The sequence below is a fragment of the Dryas octopetala genome, chromosome 6 (assembly GCF_963921425.1).
Source record: "Dryas octopetala chromosome 6, drDryOcto1.1, whole genome shotgun sequence".
Taxonomy (NCBI): domain Eukaryota; kingdom Viridiplantae; phylum Streptophyta; class Magnoliopsida; order Rosales; family Rosaceae; genus Dryas; species Dryas octopetala.
In genome coordinates, this window is record NC_141371.1 from 8,137,382 (window position 1) to 8,157,396 (window position 20,015).

At 35.2% G+C, this 20,015-nt stretch overlaps 3 protein-coding genes across 8 annotated transcripts; 1 reads left to right on the plus strand and 2 right to left on the minus strand.

Moving 5' to 3' along the window:
* Positions 1-583: 583 nt before the first annotated feature.
* On the minus strand, positions 584-2,821 carry CDI (Nucleotide-diphospho-sugar transferases superfamily protein). The gene is made up of 2 exons (XM_086246095.1): positions 2,592-2,821; positions 584-1,693 (listed from the first exon to the last, which is right to left on the minus strand). Exons 1-2 carry the CDS (start codon positions 2,802-2,804, stop codon positions 896-898), a joined length of 1,011 nt encoding a protein of 336 aa, XP_086102221.1. The 5' UTR covers positions 2,805-2,821; the 3' UTR covers positions 584-895.
* Positions 2,822-4,361: 1,540 nt separating this feature from the next.
* Positions 4,362-7,173, minus strand: G-TMT (gamma-tocopherol methyltransferase). 5 transcript variants are annotated; one of them, XM_086247275.1, is made up of 8 exons: positions 7,054-7,071; positions 6,873-6,963; positions 6,436-6,766; positions 6,055-6,227; positions 5,650-5,757; positions 5,262-5,465; positions 5,010-5,112; positions 4,362-4,735 (listed from the first exon to the last, which is right to left on the minus strand). In XM_086247275.1, the coding sequence occupies exons 3-8, from the start codon at positions 6,629-6,631 to the stop codon at positions 4,632-4,634; spliced, it is 888 nt and encodes a 295-aa protein (XP_086103401.1). In that variant the 5' UTR covers positions 6,632-6,766; positions 6,873-6,963; positions 7,054-7,071; the 3' UTR covers positions 4,362-4,631. The 5 variants fall into 5 exon arrangements, with proteins under 5 accessions (XP_086103401.1, XP_086103400.1, XP_086103398.1 ...); XM_086247274.1 differs by having other exon boundaries at positions 6,873-7,173; XM_086247272.1 differs by having other exon boundaries at positions 6,436-6,794; positions 6,873-7,171.
* Positions 7,174-9,955: 2,782 nt separating this feature from the next.
* FK (Ergosterol biosynthesis ERG4/ERG24 family) lies at positions 9,956-15,510 on the plus strand. 2 transcript variants are annotated; one of them, XM_086247118.1, is made up of 13 exons: positions 9,956-10,118; positions 10,211-10,328; positions 10,417-10,487; positions 11,208-11,264; positions 11,797-11,888; positions 12,258-12,305; positions 12,684-12,804; positions 13,056-13,102; positions 13,513-13,594; positions 13,857-13,933; positions 14,032-14,151; positions 14,887-14,961; positions 15,040-15,510. In XM_086247118.1, exons 1-13 carry the CDS (start codon positions 10,071-10,073, stop codon positions 15,206-15,208), a joined length of 1,125 nt encoding a protein of 374 aa, XP_086103244.1. In that variant the 5' UTR covers positions 9,956-10,070; the 3' UTR covers positions 15,209-15,510. The 2 variants fall into 2 exon arrangements, with proteins under 2 accessions (XP_086103244.1, XP_086103245.1); XM_086247119.1 differs by having other exon boundaries at positions 15,055-15,504.
* The last annotated feature ends 4,505 nt before the right edge of the window (positions 15,511-20,015 follow it).

Consider the following 20,015-nt stretch of genomic DNA (forward strand, 5'->3'; position numbering starts at 1 on the left):
CTTAAAAATCTAATAGAGCATTTGAAGTAAAAGTGAATGATGGTGAAGAACAAGATTTAGATCATTATAATAATGGGGAGCAGAGTTCCTTTGAATTCAGAAGAGACCTTGTAAACCTGGAGAGGTCATGACAGGGAGCAACATTCATCGCCATAATTGAGATCAAACAGATTGGAATATGAGCAATCAAAAAACAAATTAGAGTGTGATCTAGGGGTTTTACTTGTATCACATAGCACACAGAACTACAGAAGAGTATGCCTCTAATTGGCAACCAAAGAATTAAACTCTGCCTAGGGACACTTTGTAGATGATGACACATTATATTGGCCATGGAGACTTTTATTTCCAGTAAGTCATCAGAGACTAGAGGCCAATTCCAGCTATCTTTTTCAATGATGGAGCTGACAGATGCATTGCTAGTAGGCAAGACAAAAGCATGAATGATTCTAAGATGTTTATCATAATGTACGAGGGAAAGTTATCAAACCAAATATATTGGCCACAGAGAGAATAACAAAGATCATGATTACATCATGCAAATTGGAATGTAATTTGAATTTTGCAAGCAATACACAGAATATTCATCAATCATCAGTTATATATTGGAAATTGCACATTATACAATATATTTCTATGGTTCCAATCAATCAAAGTAAGTAACATGCGGGATTACAAGTTGCCCAAATATCAGCCCAGAGCACAGAATGTAAATCCTGTCTAAATAAACTAAGTTCAATATAGAAGAAATTTTAGCTTAATTCTAATAGTAAAATCATCCTACCTTGTAGGATTCATTAAACAGATTTGACATAAAGAATAGAGCAGAATAAAATGAAACTTCAAATAATGAATATCAAACTTAAAATGAAGTACCCCCAGCTACTGATTCTTCCTAATTTTCAATTTTCTTCTTTGTTTCCTGTGTGTACTCCTCCTTCTCATTCAACCACAGGTCTGCATACTCACAATTCTTCCAAGCCTCAAACCACGGTCCTCCACGAGTATAGTGTATCGCCTTTGGGAAAGTTTGGGGATCATTTTCAACAACCTTGTTATGTCCCTCAAGAAAATTCCAAACAAATGGAATTGAACCAATTTCACCGTCCTCAAGCCACTGAAACCTATGAAGAAAAGCACCAGTTTGTGTATTCACAGTCTCAGGTGTCAAGGCCTGGTTCTTGGGATGCCCACAATTATACAAGACCATGGAAGACCAATTCTTCCTCGGATACACAGTTTGCACTGCTCCGTCCATTTTTGTTGTCTCCTTTGGTGTATAATCATGTTGAACACACATTACAGCATACTTATCATCAATCAAGTCTCTCAGTTCCTTAATGTCAGCAAGGTAAAGGAAATCACAATCCACAAACATTGCCCAGCCTTCATAATTGGCCAAATGTGGAGTCAAGAATCGAGAAAAAGAGAACTCAGTGCTCTCAAACTGTCCCCTTTCACGCCAGTAGAGGCCACTCTTTCTCAGTTCCGATTGCTTGATTGGTGTGATCTTGACAGGGATTGAAGATCGCTTCAATATTGAGTGGCGACAGACCTCGTATGCAAGATCTTCACGTGGATCATAACCCACAAATATTTTGAAGGGCTTCTCCTTCATATCTCCATTAGAATTCACAGGATGAACCTTCTCATCACTCAAACTCATCTTAGCTGATGATGATTGTACCTCACTCTGTTCAGAATCGGAAAAAATGCAAAGACTATTCAGACAATGAATATAGAACAAACATAAAAATAATCTTCTATTCAATCAAAATAGGATTAGAATTTTCATGACAGGGAATAAACACAACCGATGCTTACAAGAAACCTTTTTGTAGGCATCAATGAAAAGTATAGAAATATAAGTTTTATTAGTCGATTTATTAGTAAACATGGAAAAATAATATTCCAATTCCCATAATGTGCCACCAAGGCTGTAATTCACAGATCTGAATCGAAATCCATCAGGTTGTATAAGCTTACTATCCTATACCTCTTCTTTTCTTTTCAGTCAAGGAAACAATGTGCTAATATAGCATAAAGAGAAGCTAAATAATACCTTGAAAAAGGAAATGTTGCAAGCAGAGACCTTCTCCAGATTTTTCTTATCTAGTGAGAAACAACAAGAAAACTACTGTGTGTGTGTATACCCCTTGTTTGGTTACCAAGAAAATGAAAAAAATTTATGGATCTTACACTTTCTGTTGCAATGGGTCATTTTTTTCTTCTTTATTTGTTTTTTAAAGACATAATAGCTGTCATGCATGGGGTCAGTGTCTCAGTGAAATGGAATTCTGGTTTCTGAGTCTCAATTATAAAAGATTCAGGAGTGGAGCATTTTAATTTCCTTCAGTTTGTATAAAACCAAAGAAAGCAAAATGTGGATTCCACACAAAAATTGCAAGAATTCAGGGTTCTGCGTAACAAAAATAAAATAAATCAAATGTGAATCAATGAGCATATATCCAAGAGCTGAAGATTGAGACAGGAAAAGCCCATTTTGGGTTGCAAAGAAAGTAATTCCTGAGCATTAGAAACTTGCACAAATATACAGAGAGTTCCAGAACGAAAAAGAAAGAGAGTAGTACCTGAAGACTGGAAATGACGCAGATCTTGTAGAAGAAGAAAGAGTCCGGCGTTGGTTTATGAAGGTTTTTCTGGGAAAATGAAGTATATGTTGAAATGAATTGAATTGAAGTCAATTGGAATTCAATGGCAGAAATTAGAGGGAGAGGATTGAACGAAGAAGCGAGAATTGAGCGGGGAACGCAGTGTGTGGACGGACTGTGATTTGAGCACATATATAGGGACACCAGATCCAGGCATTCTAAATTTCTAATTAGTATATATAGATGTAGATATTTTATTTTTTGGTGCCAATTTTAATTAGCTATTAGTAATTGCCAGCTGCCAAGTCTTTGCTTTAGCTGACTATAGGCCTCGCTCGTGAGTCGGTGGGCTGGATTACCGCGTCACAGTCAAATTAAACTTTTTTTTTTTAATTTTGATGTTGCGTACAAACTAAACAATTTGCTAGAAGAAAGAAAGGAGCTCATGGTGTTGAATATGTTGCCCTCTACATAAGGCATGTTAGCTGGCCCCACAATCTCAAATGATCTAGTTACCACATGTGCACTTTCCCCTCTTTCCCAAATCAATAGAGGATCAACTCTTTCCTAACTGGCCAAACATGGTCAATGACAGTTAATGTTAATGACATCCAATCCTTTCTTTTGTCCACGTAGTCATGAGTTGAAAATGGTCAATAATGTTAGTTGTCCCACATTTTTTTTTTCACATTTGTATTTCGAGGTGTCATTATTTTACTGGAAGGGTATTTTCTTTTTCTTTTTTAAGTTTTATTTTTTAATTTGTAGTGTCCAATGTATGAATGCCATGTAAGATGGTATGAAATTGTAGTATAAAGTGGTAAATGTAGCATTACTGTAAAAAATACTGAGCAAACATGATACTTCTCTTGGGCATTCATTAGGTATTCCTCTAAATGTGATTTTCATTAGGTATTTCCTAATGAAAATCACTATATCTAGAGTGGCACCTTAGTTTTCTTCTTCCCTTTTTTTTTTTTTCTTTGAAATGTATTCTTACCGACCACTCAGAGGGTGTTTGGTTGCATAAATGGAACATAATCGATAATCGAAATTAAATTAAGAAATTATATTGATTCTATTGTTTGGTCCTAAATTGAGGGCAATGCTATCCACCTTCTCTAATCAACTTTCTTCACCAACCTTCTTCTTTATTATTCTAATTCCGTAGTATATTTTCATAATCGAAACCGTTCATTTATTCTTTGAAGATCATATTTATAAAAAATCAATTAAATTAAAAATTATTTGGTCATATAATCGTTATCAAATAAACAAACGGTGAATCTATTACCAAAATTATATGTTTATTTAATCAAAAATACACCGTAAAATTTAAATAATAAAGAAAAATATATATTGGAGGAAGTGGATACCATTACCTTTTTGGAAATTAAATTTGGGCTCAAGATCTGGGTTATAGGGCTCGGGATTGGTCTAAGATGCTTGGAGCCTAGAGTTTGGGTCATGCCCATGTTCTAGGTTCAAGGCTACGGCCTACTGCCTAGGGTCCAATGTGAGCCAGGAGTCTAGAGTTTAGGTCTTGGGGTATGGGATCAAGGGTAAAGTGCTCCTGGTTTTGGGCTTGAGGTGCAATTCCTACGTTCAGCGATGCATGATTCAGGAATAGCCTACGCAAGCACATCGGTGTGTCTTCCATGATGCAAATACAACCTCAAATTAGGCACCAATGCCACTTAAGCCAATTAACAAATAAATAACCAACTAACAAAACTAGGGAGGACAGGATAAAGAAAATTAGAAAACTAGGGAATTAACTTGAGCAATAGACATATCAAAGAGTTCAATATTGTGGTTTTCAAATCATTCCTTTTTCTATACTAATGAGAAACAAGAACATATTAAAGGCTGTATCAAAATATAAAGATGAATAAGAGTCTAAAGCCTTCTAGAAGAGCCAAACATAAATTATGGTGGACCATAATAATTGGGGAAACACTAGCTGCAACTATTGGTTCTGTTTCTAGCATTGAGTAGAAACCCCTCATACTGTAGTGTTTATTCAGGCTTTCGACATGTGATTACGGAATACTTAATTAGATCCCTCTTGAATCCTTGGATCATCAATGGCATTGCCAATGCTCCTCTTATTGTTTTTATTCCTGATCAATTCAAATCAAGGCGCACAATTATATAGCAGTGTAAGGTGATACAGTATCTGTAGCTAGAGCAGTAAATACAGCAGCTATAGAAATCAACCACTTAAGCAAGAAACTTGCATCTTTTTCCCATAATAGAGAAGTGTAGTATTGAAAGTTTTAGTGGCCAAAATGAACACAGACATTGAGCATATGCAAATAAAGACCTGCCAGAAAATGAACTCCATTGATGCAAACAGAAATTGCTATAGTTGCCAGAATGAAATGCCAAGTTTACCAGTGCGCAACAGTGATGTGAAGCCCTTCCATGTCAATGCTGAGCGAATTACTGCCGGCCAAAATGGGGCAACACACGGAGACCAATCTTCTGCCTTGATGTCCTGCCATGGAAGGTTCAGATTTTATTGCAGGTTGATTTAGAGACACCAAATTGGTCACACACAAAGATGGGGATCATCCCCCAAATGACTTGGCATGTTTTAAAGCAATGTCAGACTTTTCAGTACAGCCAATCTGAGCAAGTAGTTACCTGGAGCGAGAGGGCCTGAAGTAATTGGAGATAATCAGCAGTAGAACACCAGGCAGGAAGATAGAACGCACTGCATATCTTGTCCAGGAGCCTTTTCTCCTCTGGCTGCAAGGATGTTTCAGAAGCACCAAGATCCCTATGGCACCATGTAACTATTATTATTGTTGCTCCTGGGGCAGCAACTCGAACCAACTCATTAACGAACTGCGAGTTTGAGAAGACAGGGACAGAATTTTTAGGTAAGGGCTAAGGAGCAAGGAGGACATCATAAACAACAGATGAATAAGTTGGAACTTGGAAAGGTATATTATATACACAGTAAAACAAACCACCAGTATCATAGTCCCAACTTAAAAAGGTATGAATGAAAATTTTCCAAAAAGAAAACCTTTGCTTTGTCAGGCATGTGTTCCCCACTCTCCATGGACCAGACCAGATCAAATTGCCCATCAGGAAATGGCTGTTCCAGAGCATCTGCAACTTGAAAGGAGACCTGCTAACCTTTCAGGATGTTACATAACACATAAAACAATAAAATTAATTATACTACATTTACTAATTATAGAGATGAGACCCAACTGTGAGACCCACCTGAATAGCCGGATCCTGCCACAGTCAACTATATGTATCATATATTCATATAGAATGACTACATTGTTGATCACATTACAAGTGACATTCACTCAATAAGCGAATCCCAAATAAAAATGTGATTAGTATTATGCTACAAGTAGTTCTACTGTAATTGATTTTATCCAATTCTTCAGCTGCTAGCCGATGTATACATAGATACCTTGTTGGCCAATCCTTGAGCAGCAGCAAGAGCATTGGCCCTTTGGGCTTGGACAGGACTGAGGGTGATGCCTTTGCAACTGGCCCCGTATTTTCTTGCCAGGTATCTGGAGCTGCCTCCTATCCCACACCCAACATCAACCACATTCTTCGGCCTTCTGATGTCGTCGTCATCTGCAACCACAAAACCGCATTGGCCCTTTCAGAAACCTCATCAAATTCAGCAGAGCCTTCATCACAATCTCAAACACAAGTAATCACAAATTAACAATACAAAAGAAGCCAAACCCATAAGTATAGCACTAATCAATCCAAAACCCATTACTTAATTAATCAATCAAACCATTAAAACCCAACAAACTAAAAGATAAGAGAAAGAGACCAGAAACGCCGGCGAAGCTGAGAACCTCGTCGATCATGCGGGTCTGGGCAGCACGATGGTCCGGAACCGAAACCGAAACGTCGGCGTTCGGGTCGTAAAACCCGTGGTGCATATGGTCGCCCCAGATGTTCTCCCACAAGCCAGACGACTCGTCGTACAAGTCAGCTATACCCTTCTTCAGCTCCACCACTTCCATCGCCGTCTCCGCAACTGCGCTCAATCGGAACCCTTTCTTCTCGGAACTCGCTCCGGCTACGATTGTGCTCGCACGACTACGACGGTGGTGGCACGTGCGAACAGTTGGTCTCGATGACAACCCACACGACGTCGTCTGGTACGAAAAGGAAGCCATGGGCGAGCTAGAATAAATATAACTCACACAGATCTGAATTGAAATTCAACGATTAATAAGAACAATACAAACAAAGAGTATCTACTTTGTGAGTGTTGCGGGCAGAGACCACCTCCAGATTTTGCTTTGCTTAAGCTCAATCCTCTGTTCTCTGCTCTGGTTATTGCTTTGAGACCCTATAAATGGAGGACAAGCTATTAAATATAGTAGGGCTTGTTAGTTGTTACCAATAAAATTGGATTAGAACCCAATTCTTAAAAACTCACCGTAATTTCTAAATTTCTATAAGAGCTCACAAAGATAAATGAGTTGGTGAGTTGGTGAGTTGGTGAATCGGTTACGTTTTTTTTTATATTTTCTTTTGATAATGCACGTGCAATGTGAGTGAAGTCAGAAAAACTACTGAGAATGTCCAAATGTGAATGTGAGGTATGGATGAGCTCAAAAGTTATAGAGTTTGTTGAGGATCATATCAAATTTGCATATGCAATGAGATTCGAGCGCCCTTTGGTACTGCTTTTATAGAAAGCACTTCTGGTCAGTACTATTTTTGTTAGAAGTGTTTTAATTAGAAGGACAAAAAAAATTTATAAAAATTTCACAAAAAGGACTTGAAAATACTTCTTAAGTTAGATATTTCTCAAAAATCAACATAAATGGTTTCTATGACTCATAAGCACCTTTAATTAGTTTCTCTAAATGCTACTATAAATTATAGAATTAATTACTATAGGGTGCATGTTTTGCATCCTATTTAATCTCTAATATACCAATTAAATTTGAGATTTTAGGCAGAGCTCAAAATTTTGGAGTTAAAACCTAACATAAAGCCGTAAAAAAAAAAAAAGACTTAATTAAAAATCTTAAATCACTACTGGTCTTAGTCTAAGAAAGACTCATAAAATTGACTGGACTCTAAGTCTCTCTTTTTAAAGAGATAATTAGGTTTAGATCTTTTAGAAAAACAGTTTTTAGATGGAGACCGAAAGTATTTTAAAATTTATAAGAAAATCATTTTAATTTATAATAATTTATAAGAAAATCATTTTAATTCATAATAAAGTCATTTTAATTTATAATAAAATTCTTTTAATTCATAATAAAGTCATTCCCTGATTTGAAGGGTATTTCCCCTCATAGGGTGTATAATGAGCTTTGTAGAGGCTGCATGTTAGGTTTTAACTCTGAGATTTTAGGTGGAGCCTAAAATCTTGGAGTTAAAACCTAACATAAAGCCATCAAAGAAAAAAAATAAAAGGACTTAATTAAAAATCCTAAATCACTACCGGTCTTAGTCTAAGAAAGGCTCATAAAATGAATTGGACTCTAAGTCTCTCTTAATTTTATTTAACAACAAAGTAACTATTAGTTGTATTGTTGGAGCGGATGCGGCTTATTTTGAAATATGGTCAATTGTCATTTTATTTTTTATTTGTTGTCTTTCTCTATCCTCTTCTCTCTCTCTCTCTCTCCCCGCTATGTCTCTCTAGCTTCGTCATCTTCTTGTTCTTCTTCTTCACATATTTGATTTTTTTTTTTGGTCAAAAGATCTGGAACTCAGATCTAGAAAAATATTGAAATTATGAACTGAAACTGTGAACTGAAATTACAAAATGAAAATGCAACTTTGAACTGAAACTGTGACTTTTTGAGTTTGTTAACTGTGTCAGACAATTAAAACTGCGACTTTATAAGAGTGTTCTCTATAACTGAAATTGTCAGTGAAAACTGAAACTGTCAGTGAAAACTAAAACTGCGGTGAAAACTGAAACTGCAGGTAAAAATTGAAAGTTTTTAGGATTAAATTTGTTTGCATAGTGTTGAAGCTGTTTTGGGTTGTGGGTGAGTTTATGTTATCTAAAAATTAAATTTGTAGTTCTAGGTGGGTTAATATTACTTGAAAATTAAATTTATGGTTGGTGGGTTGATATTACCTTAAAATTAAATTTGTGAGATTAGGTGCTTTTGGTTAACTTTTTGGGCTATGAGTACCTTAAAGTTAATGCACTTATCTTTTTATAGATTTGAAAGTGTTTTTAGCAATTTTAAAATAGAAAATTATAATTAAATACCAAATATTAAAAAAATTTCAACAAAACAGTAAGACACTATTTTTTTTTAGTTTAGGTATTAACCTAGAGTAAGACATTTTGAATTAGGTCACAAATCAGTTTATTATATAGATGTAACTGTTTTAAATTTATAAAAATTCAAAATTTATAAAGGTTTAATGCTTTTGATTTAGACTTGAAGGATGATGTCCTATAACCCAGAGACTAAACATTAAAGTTTACGCCTTGCAAATATTGAAAAAATAACAAATCAATAAAAAAGTTATGACTGTTAGACAGTTACAGCTCGATAGACCTAGCAAACGGGTCGTGTTTTACGAGTTTATGTCAAACCCGACACGATCTGATAACGTTCGGGTGGTAAAAACCCCAAATTGAACACGACTCGAAAATTATCGGATATAATTGACCTGACCTGTTTCACAAGAAAAGAAAAACCTAATATATTTTTTAAGAAAAATTATAATTATTTTAATAAGATTTCATTAAACGAAAGAATAAGAGAGAGAGAGACGATTGATGGAGATGAGAGATCGAGAGACACGATGGAGAAGAGGAACCGAGAATGGCGATGCAGAGGGGAAAAGAAAGACGATCGATGGAGATGGGAGCCCGAGAGAGAGCCAGAGAGGTAGAGGTGCAGTTTTGGTTTTGGGAGTGAAATGAAGCTCAGTTTTTTATTAAGTTAGGGTGTGGGTGTGTGAATGTGATTACATGTGATAGGGTGTAAGATATGGTCTTAACATAATTACTAAAATTCTCTTCTCTTAACGGATGAAACGGGTAACTGCGAATTGACTCAGACCTGACCCGTTATCTGAACGGATCACTAACGAGTGACACTTATATCAACTCGACCCTATAACCTCGAAGTCAAACTCGTAAATTTCTGTGCGTGTCGTATATGTTTTTGGCAGGTCTAATCACAATATGTTTAACTTTTTGGCAATTCTGTTATTTTGCAACTCTTTAAATCGTTAATTTTAAAAACATTGGTCAAATTTTAAGTACTTCATATAAATTAGTGATTTTATGAATGTCTTTTTTTTTTTTTGTTGGACTCAAGGTGGAGAACTGGAGATAAATAAAAAAAACATTTAGAATTTAGAAAAGCCAAAGGACTCAGGCGGGGATCCACTGCAGATTTAACAATCGGCAATAAGAAGGGATCCACTGCAGATTAGAGCTCAGTAGCTCTTATCTCTTCGAAGATGGATCTGGGTTATCTTCTTCACCTCCTAATTCCCTCATGGGACTCTGTAAGTACCCCTCACCACTTCTTCGTCTTCTATTTCTTTTCTTTTTAATTTTTTTTTCCAGTTAATAAGTCAATTAATTCATTTGTATCCAGGTTGCTATTCTAGCATTGTTCTTTACTTACTTGGCCATTGCTGGATCCATATTGCCCGGAAAAGTTGTTCCCGGAGTCATCTTACCAGATGGCTCTCGTCTCCATTATTGCTGCAATGGTATGTTTTTAAATGTTTGAGTAGCTGAGCTTTAAAAAGCTTGATTTATTTTTATCTGAACCCAATTTTTCTTTTCCTGATTTGTAAGGTCTGCTATCACTTTTGTTGCTGGTTGGGATTCTAGGAGTTGCTGCTAAGATGGATTTCATATCACTTACTGTATGTGGTCACTACTTCACTGTGTTTCTTGGATTATTAATTTTCATGTATTGACTAAATTTTGGTTGATGGTCTGGAAGTTTGTTGTTCTTGAAAGGCTTACTTATTGGTTTTGTCTACTTTCAACCACCTTCCAATTTTCATTTACATATGTTGTAAGATTACTAGCTTGCAATTGAACATGCTCCATATCCACATTTTGGCTAAAACTTGAATAATATCAATTGTCATAAAGGCAAATCTCTTTAGTAACTCCAAATGGGATTGATGGTTTTACTGCATAAGAAAGGAAAATTTCTTTTTATACTCGGTTCTTGGCACCAATTTGAAAAATCTGTCAAACCTAAAATGCATTCTGGAAAATTGAACGCCGTTCCATATGGAATTGTGCAACCTATTTCCAGACTTACTGAAAGCCCATCCATCACTCATATCTCTTTCTTCTTTTGTGCTCTGTGAGGGATTATTTACCTTCCTGGATATGGGTCCAGCTCCACACGATAGAACCAAATTGATACACCATAATATGTAATTTAGCTGCTCTTCACAGTTACATCTTTCTCTCTCTCTCTCTCTCTCTACACACACACACACACACACACACACTAAAGTTGTATAAACTAATGGAGATTATAGTGAAAAATATTATCCCATCTGTTTATTGAGCCTGTGTACAGCAGAAACTGGAGGTGTGTATTAACATCATAACAATGTTTGCAGGCAATTTCAGACAGAGGACTTGAGCTATTATCAACAACTTTCTTGTTTAGTGCCCTGGTAAGTTAGGAAGCTATTGATATATAGTTGTCCATTTTCCAGTTGTAGCATTTGAAACAGATAGTGGCATAATAGTTGGTGAAGTGCATGCACAAATCTAATGCTGGTGTCCTTGTTTACGATGAAGCTCTCTTTATTACAACTCAGAGTCGCAATTGTGTGAACCAAAAGTTGAGCTTCTCAATATTGTTGGTTTGGCTCTCATGTGGAAGAGCCTACATATGGTACCTCCACAGACTCATATGTTCACTCTGAAGATACCAAAAATAAGCCAAAGCATTAATATAAAATTGACTTGAATGGGGAAAATCATTCAATCTTTCTGTAATGGGTGCTTCATTTACTTCTGAAGAGACCCGATATGGTAAAGAAGAAACTCACTCGTCTACATTGACTTTTATTTAATCCCATGAGACCATATCTTCCATTTTGGTGGTTGAGTATTGAATCATTATAATTAAGTTGTTTTCTTTAATTAAATGCTTATGTTAATTGATATCTAGTTGTTTCTGTTTATTGCTTATTTTATTAGGTCACACTGGTACTTTATGCTGCTGGCTGCAAGTCGAGAAACCGGGGTTCCTCCCTAAAGCCTCATGTGACAGGGAATCTTCTACATGACTGGTAGTTTTAACAACTTGTCTAACTTATTCCAAGTGATCTCCATTGGGTGTAATGGTTTATACTAATGTAAAAGTAGATTTGTTGAATCCTCTTTCAACCGGTGAAAAGCATCACTACATTATTTTTGTTTTTTTTTTTTTAATGATAACAAACAGAAATAAATATATCTCTTGAACCAACCTCTTGCCTTGCTGGACAAAGAACTGATCATTGAATTCTGTCTTCAACACTACTTCACATGCAATGCTTGACTACTTCTATCTCTTAGTGTCTTAAAACTGAAGGGTACAGTTTCTGTATTTGCTTCAATCCCTTGGTGAATGCATCTTTCAGTTATATTGATATGAACACTCTTACTTTGTTTGATAGGTGGTTTGGAATACAGCTCAATCCTCATTTTATGGGCATCGACCTCAAGTATGTAAAACAGTCTTCAATCTTCATGGTGTGCTTTCCATATAGCCAGTGTTATATACACCCATAAAATCAGTACTATGCTAATATTTGTCATGACAATCTCTTTATGCAATATCTTAGTATTTAACCTTTTTTTCCTCAAAACTTTTTATTGTTCCCCTGCCTCTCTATAGTGCCTCTGGGGTTTGACTCCTTTTCTCTTTTGCTTTCCTTTTATCTTTTTCACTACTATTGGGCCAGAATTCGGTCTTCATAACATTCGTGGTTGATCTGATTGCCATAACATTTTAGACCTACTGAAATAAATGAGATAATTGTTCAGTCTAATATTTATGATGCATACGAAGCTTATAAAGATGATGATATTCGCTTCTGTAGATTTTTCTTTGTTAGAGCTGGAATGATGGGCTGGCTATTTATCAACCTTTCAGTTCTTGCAAGAAGTATCCAGGAAGGCACCTTGAGTCAATCAATGATCCTCTTCCAGTTATTCTGTGCGGTAATAAGGGACTTCATTTTTTATGTGTATTGTATTTGTGTGTATATATGTGTTAACGTGACAGTTGTGTGTGTGTATACGCAATATTGTTATGGCGGGCACCATCGCCCATATCATGTCTCCCACTAGAGCATATCTCTCTCCCTCCCTCGTTCTCTCTCTCTCTCTCTCTATGTATATATGTATGTATTTCCTTTAGTTTACTTGTTATAAATGATTGCTGAAAATTCTGCCCTTTTCTTTTGTTCCAGTTATACATCCTGGACTACTTTATTCATGAGGAGTACATGACCTCCACGTAAGTGAATTGGCGTCTAGTTGAGTCATTCAATTTAATTTTCTCCTGTGTCACAATTTGCTTTTACATTTATCAAGAAGCACCTTTTTCTAGAATGCTCATCCCCTCATACAGAATCTGCCACACATTTGTACAATACGTAGGACACATAATTCTGATTGTATCTTCATTCATTTCTGATTACTATAGCCATTTATTTTGGCTTTGCTTTGTACTTCTAGTTTTATATCCGTTTATTTGTCTTTGTCTTATATAGTGAGAAAAGAATCCAACAAGCTTGGTCTGTTATATTTCTTTCTGCATTCTCTTTCATTGTCTTTGTGATGATTGGGTGACATGTCAATTTGGGTCATTTATTTATGTTCTGTTTGCATATCCAATCTTTTCTTTTACATGGTTGTCTTTTACAGATGGGACATAATTGCAGAGAGACTGGGCTTTATGCTGGTATTTGGAGATCTAGTGTGGATTCCTTTCACTTTCAGCATCCAGGCATGTAACCCTGAATTCAACTGGTTTTTCTTCCCTACTCCCCTCCCAGACACGTGCCTGTGCACACTATATACTATTTTTGTGTGCTTCCATACACTTGTTTGAGAATTCAGATTGACCATTGCCAGAGAACTGTAAAAAATAAAGCATATTTGTTATATATTCTGTGAACCAGAAGAATGATTTAGAAGTAACTTTAAACCCCTAGTCATTGTATTCTTCACTGTTATAATTATCTGCATTGTCATTTCCTTTGTTATAGGGCTGGTGGCTTCTGAGTAACAAGGTGGAGTTAAGAACAGCTGCTATCATAGCAAATTGCTTGACTTTTCTGATTGGGTAGCTTTCTGTCAACACAGTTGGAATTCAAAGCTTTATAACCTAATTTATTTTAGTTCATTTGCCATTACTGAACTTTTAAAATCCATACTGGGCAGGTACCTAGTATTTAGAGGAGCCAACAAGCAAAAGCATGTTTTTAAAAAAAATCCCAAAGCGCCTATATGGGGTAAACCTCCAAAGGTCATTGGGGGAAAGTTGCTTGCTTCTGGTTATTGGTAAGCTTTCCATCTGATCACATTTCTCATCATCTTGTTCTTTCTTCTTCTCATCAATATTGTCATCAGTCTTATGATTCTATAGATAGAAGTTAATGGAATAAAAAATAAGGTAATTGGAAGTACATCATTTGAAGGTGTTATGGGGTATTTTATTGATAAGGTCTAGTAAGAAATAAAAGATTTGATCAATATGAATTTAGTTGCAGAATTCTTTTGAGGAAAAAAAAAATGAATACAGTTTCAGGATTATTAACTGATCAAGTTAAATGACTTGATCTATCAATGAGATTTATTGGTGTTTGGATCAATCAATCAGCAATATTTCAAAATCTGAGGTGAATGAAGTAACCCATTTGATTGGGCTCTAATACGATTTGGTAGGAGAAACAGCTGCCTGGACTGCCTGATGGTTGAATCTTAACTGCTCAAGTAATTTGAAATATGAATTGTGTGATGTATTTGATTTGTTACTCATTCTCTATCAGCTCATATCTGTTTAAAAAGTATCAGAAATAATGAATCACTGCTAACCCCCTATGTAAAATTATTACCCATTTTTGTGTTGTGGAAATTGGGGCTTGGCAGAAGGTGCATGCATTGTATCTCTCATAACACTGAGTGTAATCCCATCTTCTGGATGCTTACATCAAAAACCTCACAAGAAAAATATATAAATAAAAAGTTCATGATGCTTCACAGACATTTTCTCACATTCTGATTATTTTGGTGAAGGGGAATCGCAAGGCACTGTAATTACCTTGGGGACTTGTTACTTGCACTGTCTTTTAGTTTACCTTGTGGGATAAGGTAGTTTCCCTATTCCTCTACAATCGTTCATTTAAATTTCTTGGAAAAAAAAAAAAAACAAATTCTCCATTTTAAAAGTCACTCATTTTGCAGTTCCCCAGTTCCATATTTCTATCCAATTTATCTTCTTATTCTGCTCATATGGAGAGAAAGAAGAGATGAAGCTCGCTGTGCAGAGAAGTATAAAGAGATCTGGGCAGAATACCTCAAGCATGTTCCGTGGAGAATATTACCTTATGTTTATTAATAACCAGACTATGCACTTGTTAAGCATATGATCTAGTGTAGCTCCAGTAGAGCTCATGCATTATTGTTTGTACTATAGATGTACTTCATTCATGACTGTTGAGTTATTTCACGAAGAAAAAGTAGTCTTTTTGACAAAATGCCTGCACTTTTAAATATGATTGGCTCTTAGTATATTTTGCTCATGTTCCTTGTTCATGTGTCTTTGTTGGATCAAGCTGAGCATTTGTCTTGGGTGCTTGCTCATTAAGATCCCTATGTCTTTCCTCCTTTCCAGGAAATGGCTATGTGAGCCCGGCTAGCATCGCAGCACTACTCACGGATGTAAGAATATTTGAATTTGCCTAGTAATTGTGATTTATGAAATTGTGGTTTATCAATGGCTCACCTTAAGATCTTGTACCCCATGAGAGAATGACTTTGAGGAATTTCTACCCAGAAAACAAAACATTGCAGCATTAATACAGAAAAGTTTGTTTTGGTTAAATAGCTTTTCTTGTTGGATCTGAGTCATCTGGCCCAAAGAAGTTTACAACTACTATGTTGGAAATTTTATATCAATTATGGGTAGTCCAGTAATTCTGAATATGAGTTTGGCCCATGGTGAAATGGTGATGACAGATGAGCTAGCTGTGTTTAAAGCCTATACATCAAGAGGTACTTGGTTATTGCGTTTGGGGGGCAGTGATGACCTGAAGGGTGTGCAATTAGACCTATCAATGGATCGGATTTGGAGCGGATTGGTCTGAATCCAATCCAATCCGATTAATTCCATCCAATAATCCGACGAATTCTTAATAACTAAATTCATATCCGATTCGAAAATATTTTATTCATATTAAGTAATTTAGTGTACAAAAAATCAAATTACTATTACATATACTGATATACATATAAAATAAAGTGATTTGCTCTAAAGTCCATTTTACAATTCTTAATGATAAAGAAACCCAGATGACTGGACAAATATATAAAGTGTTTTTGTAATTTAAATAACTACTGTCGCACAGTAATAATGATTGTCACTGCCTGACAATGAGAATATATAGAGTGTTTTTGCAATTTAAATAACTACTATCGCACAGTAACAATGATTGTCACTGTCTGACAATGACAATTTTTGGCGTACAATGAGAATTTTTGCCCAACTTTTTTTAAAAAAAATCTCATTAAGCACTTAGCTCATTAAAGTGGACCAGCCGATCACCATGTTTTCACAAGTGGGCTGGCCAATCACTGGATTTTTCGTTTTGGACTTAAAAAAAAAAACCCTATAAAATATTTATAGTAAATTTAGAAGAATAAGTTATATATTATATTAAATCGGATTTGATTAATTATCAAATCGGATATTCTAAAATTCATATTTGTTTCGTTAACTTAATAAGTTATTGGCTTCAGATTGTAATCGGATTATTAGATCAAATCACCAAATCCATCTCCTATTAATCAAGTCGGATTCAGATTAGGTTTGAGCGCGGTCCGGTTAGGTTCAGTTTGGACATCAAACCATAAAGCAAACCAAATAAATTTTAATAGTTTGGTTTGACACAAAAATAGTTTGTAAACCAAACCACTCATAACTGGTTTGGTTAAGCTATTTGTGTGAAAAAAAAAAAAATAAATTCAACTAACACCAAGGGTTTAAATTTCGAAAATTTCGGCGAAATTTTTTATTTGGAGAGGGGTCAAAATCGAAACCAAGTTTTGTTAAATTTTCGGGCTAATTTCGGCGAAATTTTCACCGGTGATCTGGTTTTGGAATTTTGGGTTTTTGGAGAGGAGGCTGGGTTGGAGAGAAAAAGATGGTTTTGGGAGAAAAATGGGGCGGTGGCAGGGGCGCGGCAGAGGGGAGATCAAGGGAGAAGAGGAGCAGGCGGTGGCAGGGGGGGCGCGGCAGGGGGGAGATCGGGGGAGAAAGAGGAGGGGCGGCGGCAGGGGGTGGCCGGGGGGCGCGGCAGGAGGGAGATCGAGGGAGAAAGAGGAGGGGGCGCGGCAGGGGGGAGAAAGTGGTGAGGGTGAGGTGGGTTGGTGATGGATTGGGGGGAGAGAGAGAGAGAGAGAGAGAAGAAAAAACAGTGGAAGGTTTTGCTGGAGACTCGGGGGGAAAAGAAAGGAAAGGGAAGGAAGGAAAGAAAAAGAAGAAAAAAAAAAAAAGGAAAAAAAGAAAAAGAAGGAAAGAAAAAGAAGAAGAAAAAAAGAAAAGAAAAAAAGAAAAAGAAGGAAAGAAAAAAAAAAGTAAGAAAGAGAACAAAATTAAAAGGTTTAGGGTTGATTGGGGTTTGGGGCCTTTGGACAATTGTAAAGAAAAAAAAATAGTTTAGGTTTTCATTTGGCCTTTTTGGTGTTTCATTTAGTTGTTTTAAAATCTTAAATTTGTAAACTCTAATATATTTCTATATAAAAAATAATTTAAAATACTCTAAAGAGTTTAAACCCTAATATCATATACCATATCCTAGTTTGAGGTTTTTGGGCAATTGAAAAAAAAAATGATTTGAGACTTCGTTTGGCCGTTTTGGGGTTTCGTTTAATTGTTTTTAAACTCTAAACTAATAAACTCTAATACCTTTTTATATAAAAAATAATTAAAAATATCCTAAATGGCCTAAACCCTAATATCTTATACGATATCTTAAATAATATAGAGTATAGATTATAAAGTATATAGAATTTAGTGTATATATTATAGAGTATAAAAAATATATTAATTTTATTTATTCATTATACTAATTTTATTTCACAGTATTTACCTTCAGCGCGCATTATATTCATCTTATATCACATGAAACTTACTATATAATTTGGTTTCTTCAATGTTTTTTATCAATGTAGTAGATAATATGTTAAATAAACATATAGTAAAGTTTCATTCAAAATTTCTGTATTTTGATAGTAATTTCCATCGTTTCCGTTTAATTTCTGTCGAAATTTAAAAATCTTCGAAATTTTCGTCAAAATTTTCATCGAAATTTCTATCGAAATTTCTTCGAAACCCGAAATTTTATTCCTTGACTAACATTAATCAAATAATTCATTATAAACTTTAAAATAATTTCACTAAAATATCCAAATGTACAATCTACACTAACAAAACAATAAAACATGTAATAATGCCAATATGATATTATCTATCAAGCAAATAAACGATTATGAAAGTCCAATAACAATATGTCACATATAAAATAAATTACAAAATATATTGAATGGTCAAGTTTGATTTTACCGATTTATATAAATTTCAAACCGCAATTGAACCGATAAGAATGATTTGGTTCGGTTTAATTTGACTTTTTGATTTTTCATTAACCAAACTTAACGGTTTGGTCTCGAATCAGAATCCTATCCATTGACATGTCTACGTGCAATGCACCCTCACTAATCTTCTTGATCCTCTAATATATAGTTAATAATAAATGCATTATTAAAGAACTCAACTAAGCCTGAAACCCAAGTAAACTTCTCATGGCATCTTGTAATTATTGTGGGTTGCTTGGTAGTTGAGAAAGCATTTTTTGTCAATTACTTTGTGTTGTTTTGCGCATCAGTCAATTGCACAGAGCCATAGACAAAATGAGTAAAGACAGGCGGTGGGTGGGTGGCCCTTTTGTCATCCTTTTGTCTCTCTTCTCTTTTCTCTATGCCTTTGTGGTCTCTGCCTCTCTGGTCCTTATAAATCTGTGTGAAAAAAGAGGAAACATTATGCACTGAGGGTTTTTTTATAACAATGCGTCAATGCCCCCAAACTGCCATATGTGTAGGGATGACAACGGCTCAGATTTGTCAATATCATACCCGTTTCACCGGGTTATTAATAACATACCAAATTAATAAAAATACATAATATAGTATAGTTGAAATATATTTCAATTTATTATATTACATTACAATAATACTAAATTATAAAAAAAAACATTATTAAATTTTAAAGACAACAAAAATTAAGATAAAAAACTAAAATATAATTTTTTTTATTAATGGATCTACAAATTTTTATTAAACAGATATACGATACAGGGCAAGGTGAGGACGAGAATAATATTACCATACTCACTTAATCGAAACAGGTTCTCACAGAAATATTTGAAGGCAAGGAATTTTGCCATCCCTACTGATATCTGTCATACTTTTATCCCTCAAATTTTATTGTCTTATTTTCTCGCCGCCAAACTTTAATTTTTGTGTTACTTTACTCCAATCCATCATTTTATTTAATTTTTCTAACTTCCATACTAGAGAGGTATTTTTGTCATAATGAAAGAAATAAAATACCTTTCTAAAATCATGGTGTTGCTTTGTTGACAAAAATATTGCTCCAAAAATTTGTCATTTATATATCACGTCAGCATGAAAATGAAAGAGTTAATGAATTAGGGGAAAGTGAGACATGAAAAAGTTTGATAAACAAAATAAGATAGAGGTGATAGTTTGGGGCACTGCTGTAAATAACCCTAAAAATTATCATCAAGAGAGAGCGAGGCAGCAGCAACAATTGATGGCCTTTCAATGAATAAGTGGTCCCCTTCAATAGAAAGATGGCAAAGGGGGATTTGTAAGCTCATTCGATGGCTGTACTATCCTTGGGTCCTACTTGAGTAATGAGCTAGAGTTGTTTATTGAAAATCATAAATAGACTAGAATGATGCTACATTGCTAATGTGCTACTATTATTTTTTAGAGCTGCTATTTGCACACTTTTTTTTTTGCACACCCTTATTACTTAATTAGTGAAATTGTAAATTTACTCTAATGTGAAAATACATTACATAACCTTTTCTCTTCTTCCCAGATTAGTCATCCTCCTTCCC

Coding starts and splice junctions, on each gene's coding strand:
- CDI (XM_086246095.1), bottom strand. CDS start 2,804: ATGTGCTCAAATCACAGTCCGTCCACACACTGCGTTCCCCGCTCAATT. Junction 1,694..2,591: donor GCGTCATTTCCAGTCTTCAG/GTACTACTCTCT, acceptor GATTCTGAACAG/AGTGAGGTACAATCATCATC.
- G-TMT (XM_086247272.1), bottom strand. CDS start 6,787: ATGGCTTCCTTTTCGTACCAGACGACGTCGTGTGGGTTGTCATCGAGA. Junction 6,228..6,435: donor CAGCTTCGCCGGCGTTTCTG/GTCTCTTTCTCT, acceptor TTGTGGTTGCAG/ATGACGACGACATCAGAAGG. Junction 5,113..5,261: donor TTCAGGCCCTCTCGCTCCAG/GTAACTACTTGC, acceptor CTTCCATGGCAG/GACATCAAGGCAGAAGATTG.
- FK (XM_086247118.1), top strand. CDS start 10,071: ATGGATCTGGGTTATCTTCTTCACCTCCTAATTCCCTCATGGGACTCT. Junction 10,488..11,207: donor TGGATTTCATATCACTTACT/GTATGTGGTCAC, acceptor CAATGTTTGCAG/GCAATTTCAGACAGAGGACT. Junction 12,306..12,683: donor TTTATGGGCATCGACCTCAA/GTATGTAAAACA, acceptor TCGCTTCTGTAG/ATTTTTCTTTGTTAGAGCTG.